The 16,619-nt window shown below is 39.1% G+C and overlaps 1 protein-coding gene across 3 annotated transcripts in view; it reads right to left on the reverse strand.

The window, feature by feature from the left end:
* The window catches only part of USP13 (ubiquitin specific peptidase 13), a 92,403-nt gene that overhangs the window by 58,204 nt on the left and 17,580 nt on the right, over window positions 1–16,619 (reverse strand). For all 3 annotated transcript variants that reach the window (XM_088131925.1, XM_088131924.1, XM_088131926.1), the window contains exons 2-3: window positions 15,139–15,264; window positions 2,899–2,959 (exon numbers count right to left, since the gene is read on the reverse strand). In XM_088131925.1, the coding sequence (XP_087988051.1) occupies window positions 2,899–2,959; window positions 15,139–15,264 (187 nt within the window). The remainder of the gene's footprint in view (window positions 1–2,898; window positions 2,960–15,138; window positions 15,265–16,619) is intronic.

Below are 16,619 nucleotides of genomic sequence, written 5' to 3' on the forward strand. Positions count from 1 at the left end.
AAGGTTCCCTCTATTGCAGGTCTGCCTCACCCAAACAGGACTGTTTGAGATGATGCAGCAATGATTTCCCACCACTGTCTTCTTCTCTTCCCCTCAACCAGGGTCATGGGAGCAAGGCCAAAAGAAGAAAAATGTCCTTCCTTTTCTGTTAATTGAGAAACACAGAGGCACCTTAACCCCAGCATCCCATAGTCAGTCTTGAGAGGTCTGAGGCATGTTGTCAGATTATAACTCCAAGGCATAAATTGGCAACAAAAATATCTACTTAAAATTGCATTTAGAGATTATTAAAATTGCCCAGATGGGTGTCAGGCTTAGGAAAAAGACTAGGCTTCAAGACATGTAGACTGAACAATGAGCAGGACCATCCATGGCGATGGTTAGGATTCAGAGAAAAAATGTCCTCAAGAAAATTGGGCAAGGTTTTCTCTGAGCGCATGAAAAACCAAACCAAACTCTAACATTGCTTTTTCCACTGGCTTTTTCTCTAGTTAATTTGTGGGAGTTATAGTGTTTCCTACATTCTGGAAGATTTTTCTCCACTAGCCTGAGGGGGATTAGATCCTTTCTTTCCTCTTCTACAGCAGCTGTTGCTCTCTAGGGAAACTCCAAAGAATCAAAACAGCCAGCAAACCCCCTCTTTGCTATTTAATCTCAAGAGCAGGGGAGTTATTCCTTAGATTTACCTTACAGGTAGTCCTCACTTAATGACAATAGGGACCAGAAAATTTGTTGTTAAGGGGGGCAGTTATTAAGCAAGGCATCACGTGACTGCATCCAATTTTATAACATTTTTGTGGCAGTCGTTAAGCAAATCATCAAAGTTGTTAAATGAATCACATAGTTGTTAAATGAATCACGTGGTTCCCCACTGATTTTGCTTGCTGGAAGCTGGCTGGGAAGATTGCAAATGGCAATCATGTGACCCTGGGACGCTGCAACCATTGTAAGTGCAAGCTGCTTCCCAAGGGCCCAGATCATGATCACGTGACCATGGGATTGCTACTACAGTCGTAGGTGCAAGTACTTTTTTCAACACTGTCATAACTTTGAACGGTCGCTAAACAAATGGTCATTAAGCAAGGACTATCTGTACATGGCAATTGTGGCTACATTTCTGACCTAATGGGGTTCTCTGGAAACATGCATTTTCAGAGGCATTCATTACAATCCTAAATAAATAAAAGGCAAAACTAAGAAAGAACCTATTTAAAGCTTAACAGAAATATATTGTGTTCCTTCAAATGTTTATTACACCCAAATTCCTTTCACACTTTATAAACTAGTTTTGAATTAGCTTTGAACCAGCTTTTCTGGATCAGTTTTAAAATAGATGCTTCCTTGGTTTGGAAAAAGGAGGTAATTGTCCAATACAGGAAAAAATGCCTTAGATAAGTGCTCAAATTATAAAGTAAACAGAGGGGGCTTAGCCCTTTTCTCTTTTGTGATAAGCTTCAATTAATGGTTTTACAGAGCTTTCAGGGTACAAGTTGGCTAAAAGCAGGAGGAATCAACAGGGCTTGTAAACGTAATTAATATCCCTCCCTTTTCCATCACCATTTTTCAACGCTTTTGCTATATTTAGTAAATCTATTAGTTGCATTACAAATCTGTAGGCCCCCCAAAATCCTAACATCTTTCTTTAAACTTAGCATATAGATTTCAGCCCTGCACCCCAGCCCCAAAACCTTTGACTTTCAAATCACCTTAGCTGAATTTAGGGTGAGGGAAGTACCCTTAATTTTTTGAAGAGATCCAAAATACACTCATTTCTTCATCAGCAAGGTGGAAAGAAGTTGAGGTTTAAAGATTTCTGAATGTGCGTAAAAGCAAAAAGAATGGATTTGTTCACAGAAGCCATGGGAACTGGGTGCTTACCACTTAAAAGTCTGGCTTTGGATCCCTGCATATTTGTGATGCTAAATTTGAGTTGCCACCTCTTTCTTTTGACAACCTCATCTTTAACAGCTGCACAGCAGGTAGATAATAAATTCCACACTGAAACTGAACTTGGCCAGTAGGTATGAATAATAATGTATTTTGCTTCATTCCCCTTTCAACCCTGGCTTTAATGTAAGAGCTTACTAAAATTCACAAATTTCTTAATAAACAGGATAAAAAGAATTTGAGAGAGAGAGTGAAAGAGAGAAAAAGAAATGGGATGTGATAGAAAATAAAACTTACAATTACTCCAACTGATCCCTAAACCTTAACACATGACATAACTCTTCATAACATAAAGATTTCACCCAGTTCCTTTCCTCTCAGGTGTCTCACTCCTTTGGTTCTTTATCTCTTAAAAGGCAAAGGAAACTATCAAGAAAAAAGGTTAAAAACCTAATATATATTTTATAAGCACAAATATGCATATATATCTACAGTGAGGCTATAATCTTCTACCAAGTTACACCCTACTGATTTGAGCAAAATGAACGTGGATTATAACCGCATTCAAGCTTTAAAAAGAGCCACTGAATTCTTAGCATTAAGACAGACAGAAAACTTGTTGTTAATTAAATCAGAACAAAGGGCTTATGTTCAGACAAGCAAAGAGCAACTGAAGAGTTGGAAATTAGCCTCTCCGTTGTTTTGTCTCTTTCGGTGGGGCCTTCAATAGCACAAAGAAAGGATTCATGGTTCAGTTTACTAAGTCATGCAAAGCGTTCGTAGAGTACGCATGGGGATCAAGGGAAAAGAAAAGCAGTATCCTAAAGAAATTCTCAAGGCAATGTGGGAACTTGACTACGGATTATAAAGTGACCTTTTTTTAATTTTAAAAGCCTCCCCCATCAGCTACAGAATTTGTACTTAAACCCGTGTGAGTGAAAACTCAAAACATAAAAATACATGCACCTAGGTTAGTCAGAAGAAGGGTGTGAAAACAGCTCTTTACAATACCTAAAAATAGCTTGGTGTTTCTCCTTTTTGGTAAAGCTCCACCAGATGCCCCTGTTACCTTCTGAAAAGAAAGAAAGAAAGAAAAAGTAGATAAAAAAGAAGAGGAAGAGGAAGAAGAGGAAGAAGAAAGGTTAAAAATCTAACTTTTTGCTACAAAGATTTTCTCCCCCATATATTCAGGAAAAAAAATGGGACCAACATAAAATCAGCCTGCATGGATACTCTGGTGTAAAATGGATGCTGTTATTTCCAATAACTAGAACTTGGTTCTATCACACCTCACAAGAGTTGTTATAAAAGCAAATTCACAACAGCAACAATGACCATAATAATACAATCACTAGTTAATCATTGCACATTGCTGATACTGCAGTCATGGCACACAGATGCAAATACTTTTTAGACTTTAACAGAGATTTAGGGAAAAGGATTCCAATAGGTGCAGATTCATTCACTTTTCCCTGAAAAGATATCCTTGTCTCTGTTTTACTTACCTGCTTTTTAAGGACATCTTTCACCCCTGTCTCTAGTCCAGCCTTCTCCAACCTAGTTGCCCTCTAAATGTGTGGACTTCAACAGTCAGAATCCCCCAGAAAACAAACCCATTGCTAAGAATGCTGTATGCAAAGTCCACACATCTGGAGGGCATTCATACTGCAGAAAGTTGTTCTACTCACCCTAGATTCATCCCAAAATATACAAGAAAAAGCAGGTGCAATTAATACCATATTGTATTATAAAATATGATTATTGATCATATTCTCATTCAGGTGAAGACACAGAGAACATTTATATCACACACCAACCTTTCTCAACTTGGACCTCCATGTTGGCTCAGGATGATAAACGTTGCAATTCAATACATTTGGAGGATATCAGGTTGAAGAAGACTGCCATAGACTTTGTAACTGATTTAAGAGTTTCTATTCCCCCTTCCCCCCAAAATTAATGAGAACTGTGGCTCAGCTATCCTGCCACCAATACAAATGTTTAATGACAAGTGCACAAATTTCACCAAGCACTGGTAACCATGATGCTTTTGACAGGATTATGACAGATGTGATGGGATGAAAAAAAATGGATAGGGTTAATACATTCTGCCTCTCCTGACGGAGCCTTCCCTAGCCTGGGATACTCCATATGTGTTGGGATTACTTTGGAAACACTGACTAAAATTCAGGGCACTGTATTCCCATCACATCTGGGCAGGACCAAGTTTGAGAAGGCTGTCTTGAAGCACAAAATCTGGATGATAATAGCACCTCTTTTTAGGAGATTATTATAATACATATTATTTTCTTACAATCTTCTCAAAAGCAGAGAACAGATGGATTCTAAATGTAGTAGCAAATCAGTGTCAATGGAAATTACAACAAATGTCAAGTTTAACAAAGCAATAACAAGAAAATAAATCAACAATGTTTGACACTGAAACATATTCCCCATGTTACTAATTAAGTAAAATCTTTGGCCTCCCATCATGATATCTCTGTAAACTACACCTGTTAGACACCTGTCCATAAAGGTATTTAAGTAGAGTTCTCTCTATGATCAGATCTGTTCTTTGTGATTAAGGAAACACCATCCAAAACAATTAAATATTTACACAAAACAACACTTTTACTAATTTAACATACTATACGACCAGCAACTGGAGTCTCAAAATAGATACAATTAATAATTAAAATTAGCAATTAATCAGCCATTAAAATACTTGTTCAAAAAGACATTCATCAAGCTAACATGTTTATTAGCCTCTTATACAAATGTTTGCCCCTCAATTCTGCAGAATACATTCCAAAGAGCTGGGAAGCCAACAGAGAAGGTAAGGTCCAGAGTTGGCACCAGGCGAGCTCATAGCAACTACAGGAGAACATCCTTATCTTGTCAGTGAATATACAGCTTCATGTAGAAAGAACCTGGACCTTAACCATGTAGGGCTTTAAAGGGAATAACCCACCAATTTCTATTTTGCCCAGAAACAAATTGGCAGCTAGTGCAGCACCTTAAGCATAGGCACAATATTGCCTTTTGGGTTCTACTCAAGATCACTTGGCTGCCAAATTTTGTTATCAAGCAGTTTCCAGACAAGACCCAGACATTCCCTTTATCACAGTCAAGCCATGAAGTTAACAGCACACGCACCACACTTCGAAGGTCATTTCTTCTCAGGAAGTGATGTAGCTGATGTACCAATGAAAGGTGATTAAAAGGTGTTCCTGCCTATTGCCTCAAACTGGGAAACCAGAGAAAAATTGGATCCAAATTTCCTCCTTAGGCAGAGTATAATCCTGTTCAGAACAAGCAGATTTAGCTCCTCTCCTCTCCTCTCCTCTCCTCTCCTCTCCTCTCCTCTCCTCTCCTCTCCTCTCCTCTCCTCTCCTCTCCTCTCCTCTCCTCTCCTCTCCTCCCATCCCATCCCATCCCATCCCATCCCATCCCATCCCATCCCATCCCATCCCATCCCATCCCATCCCATCCTACCCAACCTTTTTCATTAATGGCCTGCCAACTATATTCAGCCTAAACACTACAAACCTGCAAATTAAGTGGGAAACATCTATGGCTAAATTTAATATATGCATACTGATACATAATATGGGTATGTAAATATGTAGTATTATATAATGTATCCGTTATATATAACATGCATGTGTGTGTGTATGTATATGTGTGTGTGAGTGTATATATCATATATACATATAGTACAAATAATATGTATAAATATCTGCAAATGCGTATGATTAAAATTATAAAAAGCATCCATAGAGTCAATAAACACAGTAAGTCTATCTTTAGTAGCTATATGCAATTTTTACTTACAGCCCAAAGTTCTAATAAATCTAAGCTTTAAAAAAAAAACGTTTGCATGAATACTAGGGATGGTGCAAGTTTTGGGATCTGAAGGGAAAAAGAGTGCTTCAGAACAAACATACCATCTGTCAGCGACTCCTTAAATCAAAAACATATTTTCCTGAGATTACTCTGCAGCTGCGCAGGGCAGCCATGCAGTCCCAGGAAAAGATACAGCAACTTTAATGAGTTGCTGACTCGTCCTACACAAACATCCACACCTTTTCCCCTTCAAATCCAAAGTGCCACTTAGCCCTATTAACTGTACATCTTGAAAACAACACAAGCATCTTCCATTACATGGAAGACTTTTTAGAAATTCTACGAAGTCTTCCATGTTCAACACCCTTTAAAACTGAGGTAGCAGGGGCTTAAAAGTGGGGTAAGTATACAGGAGCACAGGAAGGGGTCAAAAATGTCAAGATGGCAGCCACGGTTGTGTGATCATAGCTGCTATCTTGGCTTTGATGGCCCCCTCACAGATGCTGCTGTAAGTGTGCGTGCCAACATCCTTGTACCTTTAACATACGAGGTTTAATGTAGACTTGATTCACCTCTAAAACATTTCTTAAACCCGCAAAAGTGGAAAAATGCATAAATTTTCCACCAGTACACATCTTCATCCATCCAAATAATGAGCAAAATTAAAAATATATGCTCCAGCCAAAAACAACCTTCCATATTGCTCTATTCCCTCCTGAGTGTTACATATGTTTACCTGTTGGTACAAATGTGGTTCCACTTCCTAAAATTAAACTAAAATAATTATTATCATAGTACAAGGACATACTGTTTTTTTGCAATAGATATAAACATAAAAAAATTATGTTATTCCATAACTACTAAATACATATATAAGCACTCCATATATCTTGGCTACCAAGAAAAAGGCACACATAATAGGCCAGGTGCCAAAAATGTGGCCCAGAGGTGACATTCAGTCCAGCAGTGGCACTTCTGAAGCCCACACTGACCCCCAAAGTGAACAAGCCCCAAAGTTTTAGCCTCTTACGTTTCAGTTGTTTTGGAGGTTAGGGGAGGCTTAAAAACCACTGTGCTGCCTAAAATCCTCAGAGTGCTTAAAAAAAAAAAAGCTATACATAGCCTAGGGCAGCAAATAAGTTAAATAAATTCAGCCTAAAGTAGATTGCAATCACAGCAACTGTTTAGCTAAACCGGTGTTTCTCAACCTTGGGAACTTTAAGATGTGTGGACTTCAACTCCCAGAATTCCCCAGCTAGCCATGTCCACACATCTTCAAGTCCACACATCTTAAAGTTCCCAAGGTTGAGAAACGCTGTGCTAGACAGAGAAAGCCTAGCTAATAATTGAAACAAGCAATTAAATCAAATAGTGAATGGATAAATAAGAACCACTGGAAATTATAAGAGATACAGATACCATTCCACACATTTTCTTTCAACAGAGATCTTTGTTTCATGGTCCCTTACAAGTTGCCCATTTCTACAGATGTGATTTATGATGCCAAAATTATTTACGGAAACAACGCAAGTGATATATCTATACAACATATTTCATGTTTGAAGAAATGAATCTACTGAATAACAGAACAAAAAGCTGTAAAAGTTGAACCAACTTTGATCTAACACCACTGGGGCAGTGGTATATTAGTTTCTGTGACCACTGGGTTGAAGAGTTTATATGTTCTCAGTAGTTCCTACTGATGCGTAAGCAATCTTCAAGCCAAACTTGCGGGTACATAGCTTCAATAGCCTTCTACAACTTGCTGGAAAGATTTCCAAGAAACCGGAAAGGACATGCCAGATTCTAAAGTTACCACTGTAAATTAAAATCAGGACTATCAGACTATCCAAAAATACAGCACAGTAACAGGTGCCCCTGAACTGCTCTGTTTCTGGTAATTTCCAGAAAGTTTTGAGGGTCTACCTTCTACAAGGAAAATCAAGCACAGGACTGTGGCAACTGCACAGTATGTGACTGTGTGTGTATGTGTGTGTGTTTTTTCCCCCTGTCCTTGGAAAGGAATCCAGCAGACACAATCTTTCCTTTTTAAACTTCCTGGAGAGATGTGTAAGTGCCTTGCTACAAAACCATCCAAGCAATTTTATGACTGGAGAAGGAGAGACAATGGTGCCAGCTGCTACAAGGCTGATCATTGAAGGGGAAATATTTCTAAGCCAAGGTAGTAAATTACAAGATGGTTGGAAAGGTTCTGAACTGTCCTTAGCAAGGAGAAATGGACATAAATGTCAAAACAGATGATAAAATACACAATACCTACCTGAGCATACCCTAAACAACGTTTAGAACAGATTATATTCATACAATGCAGGCCACCACTACTAAATAAATCAAATATGTTAAAGGGCTGGGATTTCTTGTCATAAAGCACTGATTCCCCAAAACTGAGAATTAGGTACTTCCAGAGGGATGACTCTAAAAGCTGCTCATTGAAAAAGATCACAGAGCAGTTCTGTCTTCTTTGTCTCTTTCACAAATTTTCTCTTGTAACAAAAGTTGACAGACAAAGCAGTAAGGAAATGTATGAATAAAGCAGGCCTCTACATGATTAAAAGCCTTAATCTGGAAGCATTTATAAAATAATAGAAAGTAAAATGAGATTATTAATAAGTGTATTTTCCATCTGAGCCATCAATGAAAGCAATTACCTAACAGGGGATAAGTTAATGAACTACTGAAATGAAAGCACATTAGGGAGAAAGGTTGGGAGGGATGGGACCAGTGGGGTGCATTTCCTATCTCAGCTTTCTTCGGATAGCAAAAAAAAAAGTCCCATGGCTAAGAAAATAAATCCATAGCCCTATAGTGACTTTCCATCACACCATTTTATGGTTGCCTGGAAGACAAAATTTAGCTTTAATCCCTTCCCTTTTAGCTCTGTCCAAGTCCAATAAGATTAAGTTTGGTACATACCCTCTATCCACTTTTAAGGTTGAATGGAAATAGTGGATGATGTAAAATAAAAATAGTATTCTTTAGGAGTCCACTGATATTCAAAAATCCATTGTCTTTGCTGGTGGTGCTACCCAGAGCACTCCAACAAAATCCTAACTGAAAATTACTATGGTATTCATCTCTAACCTGGTCTTAGCTTAGTTTTTTCTCAAAATTGTTGACAAGTAACCAAACACCAGCTGACTTCTCAAGCAAACTAAACTATGTTTTTTTAACTTAGTTTGTTATATTACAATGATGGGCATTACACATGATGCTAAAGCATGAACTTTGGTTTACAAATCATGGTGGCTGACTTCACAGAATAAGCTAAGCCCAAACTCAACAACTATATTATGGCTTAGCATGCAATGGAAACCAGCTCACTGTGCTTGACGAGAGAGTGAGGCAATATGTGAAGGGCCTACTTGTATCTTCTTAGACCCCATATGAGAATGGAACAGAGAATCAGTACAGAAGATGTAGTAGATAGGTAGAAGAAAGCTCCAAGGGAAAAAGAGAAAGGCCAAGTGCCCACCCTCAAAAAGGTTTAACACTCTCTTCTTTCACAAGCAGGACCCCTTTGGCCCAGCGTTCACTCCTTCTCTGCCCTACAGAACAACAAGATGTACTAAAGACAGCTACCCTGAACTGACATGACCCAAGTACTGCCCACAGGGACATTTATTTATTTTCGTTTATTCGACTGACCTATCTATCTCCTACCCTCAAAAATAAGATGGGTACAAGTCCCTCCTGGAAAACAGCATTATCCTCAACACAGAATCAGGTGGAGCTTTTGTTAATCTGGGCCATGTTTTGATTCTGTCTTCTTGCAGAGCTATTGCTAAGGCTAGAAATAAAGAGCCGGGCAGGAAACGCTGCGGCCAGGACCAAGATGAAAGCGGAAACGCTGAGTGGAGACCCCAGAACTCAGGCCAGGAATTCCTGTTCTGTTGACAAACCAAGCATCAAAACTTATTTATAGGGAAGTATAATTACCTAGCATGGCCAGCCCACAGGCCTTAGTCCCTACCTATAAATAAAATAATGTGAACATTTTTCTCTGGCCCTGGAAATGGAATGGCCAAGGCTCTCCCAAAATCTGGGAGAGCTGCAGTTTCTGCAGACAATATTGATTGGGATCAGGTTGGCTCACCTTCCTGCCCAGAGAATTTCCACTTTTTAAAAAGCCAGTCAGCTTCCTAGGACCATAAGAAATGAGGTATCACAGGAGAGAAGCTTTTAGCCATATGGTTTGTTTGGTTTCTTTTTTTTTTTCATCCACCCATCCCACTATTCCCTTTGGGTCAGCAGTGTTATGCAAAGAATAGAAAAGCAGCCAGACGTTGTGAGCCAAAGAAATTAAAAGCATGAGATAAGAAAAGACCGCAATGACAGCTAAGTCTGGATTATGCCATCATCCTTCACTGCCCCTCTCTGACCCTTTCGGTCTGCAAACCTTTGTTCTTATTGCCTCTCTCCTTCTGAGGATCACATCATCTTCATCCAACCATGACTTTCTCAGCCTTCCCTTTGCGTTCAACTCTTCCTTCATATATTTATTCTGTGAATCAGTCCTCATTCATTCTCACTATATGACCAAACTACCAATATATGTGTTTAATTACTCTACATGCTCTAGTTTTCCATTTGTAACCACCTTTTCCATTTTTTCTGTCCAACACAACTACCTTGATCATTAGTACATTATTTTTCCCATTCACACACCTCGTTGTATCATACAATTTGTCTAACATTTGTTGCAAATCTCAGCCAACAACACAGCATCATCTGCATACAAAATTATATACACATTCATATTCTTACCCAACATTTCTCTAGTGTTACTACAGGCATTCCTTATATATTTATCTATAAATACATTAGCCAACTAAGGGGACATCAGCAATCCTTTTCTTTTTTCCTGCTCAATACTGAACATTAACAATTTCATTTATTCCCATGTATGCTTTTCTTCAATCATACACCACTCTTACTGTATTCAATAATCAAACCTTCAGTTCCAGATTCATGCAAAACCTTCCCTAATTCAAGCTTATTCATTTTATCATACACCTTCTCTAAATCAACATACATACAACAAACTTTCCTCATTTCATACATTTCTCAATGGCCTGCTAAAGAGCAAAGCCCCTGTCCAGTATGATACTGCACTACACTTTCCAAAATTTGTTTGTTGTCACCTCTCATACCTTTTCATTCAGAATCTGACTAGATGTAATGGTATGTGGGAATGACCTTGGGAGACAGGAGGGAGAACCACAGCCTAGGCAACAGTCAGATAAGAGGCAGCTGAGTCACAGCAGGAATGGCAAAGTGGTAAACGATGCTGCAATGGTCATAACTTTGGGGACGGGTTGCAAGCCCCTTCGTTCAGCACCACCGTAACTTCAAGCGGCTACTGAATGAATGGTCATTAAACAAGGACTACCTATGTGCGTTTAGCCCTTCAAGGTAGCCCAGACAAGAAGCACAACCATAAGTACTACCTCTATCTTTATTGTAAGGTTACATTAACAGAGTCTTGCAAGACTGAAAGTATTTCTCCCCTCCTTTCCTTTTACTGTCTGGAAAACTAGGGAGGGTCCCTTCTGAAATGCTTCCCGTGCCTCCTCTCCTTCTGTGGACTGAGAAATCTTTTACATGCTGGTTGTCCAGTCTGTGGCTCTTCTTCCGGTCTCCCAAGGTCATTCCCACATACCATTACAGTATGTGAATTGTTGTTAACAGTGCCTGGAATGTCTTGGAGCTTATTTTTATCTATCATTTTTACTCTGCTTGCTGTATCATGCACGGATGCTGCTCAGAGTCTGCTATGATTGGAGTGGCCTAGAAGTCCAATAAGTTAATAAATAATAAACTCTACTCACAAGATCATCTCCATTCAGGCCTCTTATTCCCCCCATACGCACACGTGCACACACATACACACACACACTTTTTAGTAAGACAGAGAAGATGTAGACTAGGTTACATCCTTAATCGTGGCTATGCCATGTGTTGCATTTCCTGCTAACAGCGTTGACAGTACTCATCAGTTTGGGGACATTTTAGTCTAGTAGAAGCACAACTAAAGTCAAGTTTTACCCACAGCAACATTCACACTGTCCTATGCTGCCCTTTCCTTTCCTTTCCTTTCCTTTCCTTTCCTTTCCTTTCCTTTCCTTTCCTTTCCTTTCCTTTCCTTTCCTTTCCTTTCCTCTCCTCTCCTCTCCTCTCCTCTCCTCTCCTCTCCTCTCCTCTCCTCTCCTCTCCTCTTTTTTTTAGCCTTCAAGTCAGTGTTGACTCCTAGTGACTGCTTGCACTAGTCCCTGCAGTTTTCTTGGTGAGATTTCAGAGTTGGTTTGCCATTGCCTGCTTCCTAGGGCTGAAAGGGAATGACTGGTTACCCAGTTGGTTTTGTGCCTAAGGCAGGACTAGAACTCATGGTCTCCCAGTTTCTAGCCTGGTGCCTTAACCACACCAAACTGGTTCTCCCATGCTCCCTAGGGCCTATAATATAGAAACTACTTTGCAAGCCACAATAATACCCTAGCGACTAGGATACATATGCAGTATACTGACACAGTTAGGACACCTCAAGTCTGACTTACGGTGAGGTCTGTGTGTGCTGTTCAATACATTGGGCAAAAGTTGCTCTCCGAAGATTTCAGTCAGACCTGATTGAATTGCATCTGTTGTTTCAGTAGCACTGAACATTTTTATGGACTTGCTAGCCTGATGTCCAATCTTCCTCCTTTTTATCTGGGCTTACAATCAGCAATATCAGGTCTAAGACCTGATAAATCTCACTTTAGATACTGGTGAAATATGCCATCATATGCAAGTTAATACATCCTCAGTTTTATAACTGATAGATTAAATATAAGGAAAAATAAAGAGCAGTATTAAACCATGCTTTATTTCCATATTCCTTTTACGCTTGTACCCTTTGTAAAGAAACAGTCACAGGTGTTCCTCATAAATACAGACAGATTGGCATTGAAAAATGTAAGAAATACTATTCCAAGGGGTATCACTAAGCCTTCCAGTTATCAATCAGGAGCAAAAGAAAGATGTGGAGGCCTATCATTTATGGAAGTGGTATTTGCTTATTATTTTATTTATGAATTTTATACACTTCTGACTGTGGAACAGATCACGAACTGCTTGTGTGCAAGTTCCAAGTCAAGCTAAAACAGAAGAAGAAAGCGAATCAGTTTCCACAATATGATTCTGAGCACATACCCACTATTTTCAAAGAGAACAGCAGGTATTGCTTTGAAATCCTGGACATTATTGATGTGGAACCAGGGGAAACGTGGAATATAATGAAAGAAGTTCTTAAGATGAATGTGAAGCAACACTGATAAGCCCAAGAAACAGAAGAAAACAAAACTGATGTCAGAACAAATGGCGGTAATTGCCAAGAAGAGAAGCCAAAGCCAAGACAGACAAAAGTCTCAGGAAGGAAATTAACGAAGGGTTTCAGAGAGTGGTTAGAAGAGACAAGAAGCAATATTAGGACAACATCTGTAAAGACTTTAAAAATGGAAACAGACATGGAAAAATAAGGAAAGTTTTCCAAGAGGTCTTGTAACTCAGAAGGAGGCTACATCCTCAAATTGGCATGCTAAATGATGCCAATAGATGGACCGTAACTGATTCCAAGATCAAACAAAGATGGAATGAGTATACTGAAGTTCTGTACAATAGAGATATCAATATCCCATATACCTTAGAAGATATTCCCTATTTACAATAACTTGTACTACTAAGAATAGTATTGCTGGACTGGAGTATAGAGTATCGCTCTATACTCCAGTCATTACCTAGTCAGAAGACTATAGGAACTGATGAAATACGAAGAGAAATACAGCAAGCAACAGAAGAAGAATCAGTAAAGATTCTAACCAAGCTATTGGAAGAGGTCAGTCTACATCCCAAAACCAAAGAAAGGAGACTTAACAGTGTGCAAATCATACACATCCTTAATTTCATAATGCTTAGGATCACCCAACGCAGACTAGAGCCCTACATGGAGAAAGAGATGCCAGATGTTCAAGCTGGCTTTAGAAAAGCCTAAGAAACATGAGACATTATTTCCGATGCCTGCTGGATAATTGAGAAAGCCAAAGAATACCAAAAAGAAGTCGATATGAGCGTCATTGATTATAGAAAGGCCTTTGACGGCATCAATCACATAAGCTGTGAAAAGTGCTCAGAGAAATGGGGATCCCAGAACATCCTCATGAGAAACTTATATACAGGTTAGGAAGCCACAGTACAGACAGAACATGATGAAATGGACTGGCTCCAAGTCAGCAAAAGAGTGAGACAAGGCTATATACTTCCTCCTTATTTATTCTACCTATGTGCTGAATATATATTGAAGGAGGCAAGATTAGAAGAAGTTGAGCATGCTTTTAAAAGGGCAGGAAGAAGCATCAATAACCTGTGATATGCTGATGACACTATTCTGATAGCTGAAAATGCAAATGATCTGGAATCTCTAGTAATTAAAGTCTGGAGCACAATGAAAAAATGGGACTAAGATTAAATATAAAGAAGACTAAATTAATGACAACAGGTATAGCAATTCTACAGCCTTAGAACTGACAATGAAGATGTTGAAATGGTGGATAGCTTCTGCTTTTAAAAACTGACTACCAACATTGCTTCAGGTACTTAAAAGTCCTTTTGTGTCTTCTCTCAAATCTCTCTTCTTTAGGCTAAAGATGACCAAGTCTCTCAACATATTACAATATTTGATTTCCAGTCTCTTGTTGATCCTGCTTGTCCTCCTCTGAAGCTGTTCCAATGCATTGAAATCCTTCCTAAATCATGTTGCTGTGAAAGAATATAGGCTTCGCCTTGGGAACGGGGAAGAGAGCAATGAACCATTAAAGGAAGAGAAACTCATTCCTGAAAAAATAGAAAGTGTGAGAAAGAATCTCAAAATAACCCCGCCTTGATTATGTTTGGTATAAGATGGGACAAGAGAAACTCAGTCACGTTTCCAAGATCCTGTTATCCTACCCTACAACAATAAAAAATATTCCTGGAATCCCCATTGCTTCTGTTTCTTGACCTGACCTACCTTGAAAGGCTAACAGATGTCCAGAACAGAACATGGTTCCCAAAGTGGAGTTTAATCAATTCCAAATAGAGAGGAACCATCACTGCCAATGTCTCTATGACCACATTCCTCTATAACTACAAAACCAAGAAATACTCCACAGTTCAGACCAGATTTTGAAGCAGCTTCCATTACAAAGACAGAGACTGGAGGAAGTGTTAGGAGCAGAACTTTCTCAATATGTATTCATGAACTACACAACCTTATTATGCCGTTCATCAAATTACATTTTCAAACAAATATAAACGCTGAAATAGAAACTAATTTTTGAAGCAGCCTTCAGAAGTTTTGATTAGAACAGCACTTACCTCTCTCATGTGCCGCTTCATATGCAGGTATACACATTGTCCTGTCTTGCGATAATGCCTTTCTACATGTTCCCTTCCAAATCCCAGGAAAGTATTCATGCAGACATAAAGGCCTCCTTCAGAATCCTGAAGAGAAGAACAGAGAATCATTAGAGTATACACTACCTGACGTAATTCTTCAGCATGGTAAGGGACATAAAGTCTCCTTTAAAGAATCACAGAATTAGGAGATATCTCAGATGTCCTCTAATCCAACTTCCTCCTAAGTGTAGAATCTGATAAATCATTTTGGAAGATGGCTATCCAGCCTCTGTTTTAAGACCCTATAAAGAGGAAAATACCCCTTCATGAGACAATCTAGTCCTTGGTTGAAAGCTCTTATCATTAGGAAATTCTTCCTAATATCTAACCTGGCTCTACTTTCCTGTAGTTTTAACCCACTGGTTCTAGTTCTGTCTTTAGGGGCAACAAAGAAGTCCGTCCCTTCCTGTATATGACAATCCATTAGATAACTGAAGACTGGTATAACATCCCCCTTCAATCTTCTCTTCTGCATGATAAACCTTCCTAGTACTTTTAACCATTCCCCACATGACTTACTTTCCCATCCCATTACCATTTGGTAAACTTAAACTTGCACCTGTCAATGTCCTTTTTAGACTGTGGTGCCTAAAGCTGGACACCATATTCCAGCTGAAGCCTGACAAAGGAAGAATAGAGTGGGATAATTACTTCCTAAGATCTGGACCCTGTGCTCCTGTTAATACATCCCAAAATATCACTTGACATTTTAACATCTGCATCACACTGTTGGCACATGTTCAATCTGTAATCTACTAAAACATCCAGTCACACTCTATCAGCCAATATGCTGTAGTGGTTAAGGTGATGGACTAAGTGTGACGACACCCAGGTTCTAGTCCCCCTTCATCCATGGAAGCTCACTGGAAGACTTTGGGCCAACTGTTCTCTCTCATCTGAAGATCCAGCATAGTATAGTAGTTAAGGTGTTAGACTAGCTGCTTGGGTGACTTTGGGCCAGTCACACTCTCTCAACCATAGACTGAAAAACTGAAAAACATCTGTTTACCAATCCACGTTAGACTAGTGTAGTAGATTACACTGAAGGTCTATAACCTTCAACGAAGAGGCCTTCATCCTACAGTAGACTGATAGATTGATAATAATACATATACACACACACAATTACTATAGCAGTGGGCACATTTCACATTTTGAGTGCATGTTGCAATCACTCAAAGGAAATAGATGCTATGCACAGCTTTCCTATTCACAAAATGACAATCACAGTGGGCACAGCCAATAACCAAAAAACCTGCTCATCAGAAGGCAAACTGGTGAAACTCCTCCTTGCAAATTTTCTTTTGACACCCCCACCCCCACATTATCAACTTCAGACTTACTTTGTAAATGTGTTCAGAAAGAAAGGACAAAGCACTGGACTACTATTACTTACCACG

The sequence above is a fragment of the Python bivittatus genome, unplaced genomic scaffold (assembly GCF_059951505.1).
Source record: "Python bivittatus isolate LINGU-HERP-01145 unplaced genomic scaffold, Pbiv_v1 ctg000980_np1212, whole genome shotgun sequence".
NCBI classification, from domain to species: domain Eukaryota; kingdom Metazoa; phylum Chordata; class Lepidosauria; order Squamata; family Pythonidae; genus Python; species Python bivittatus.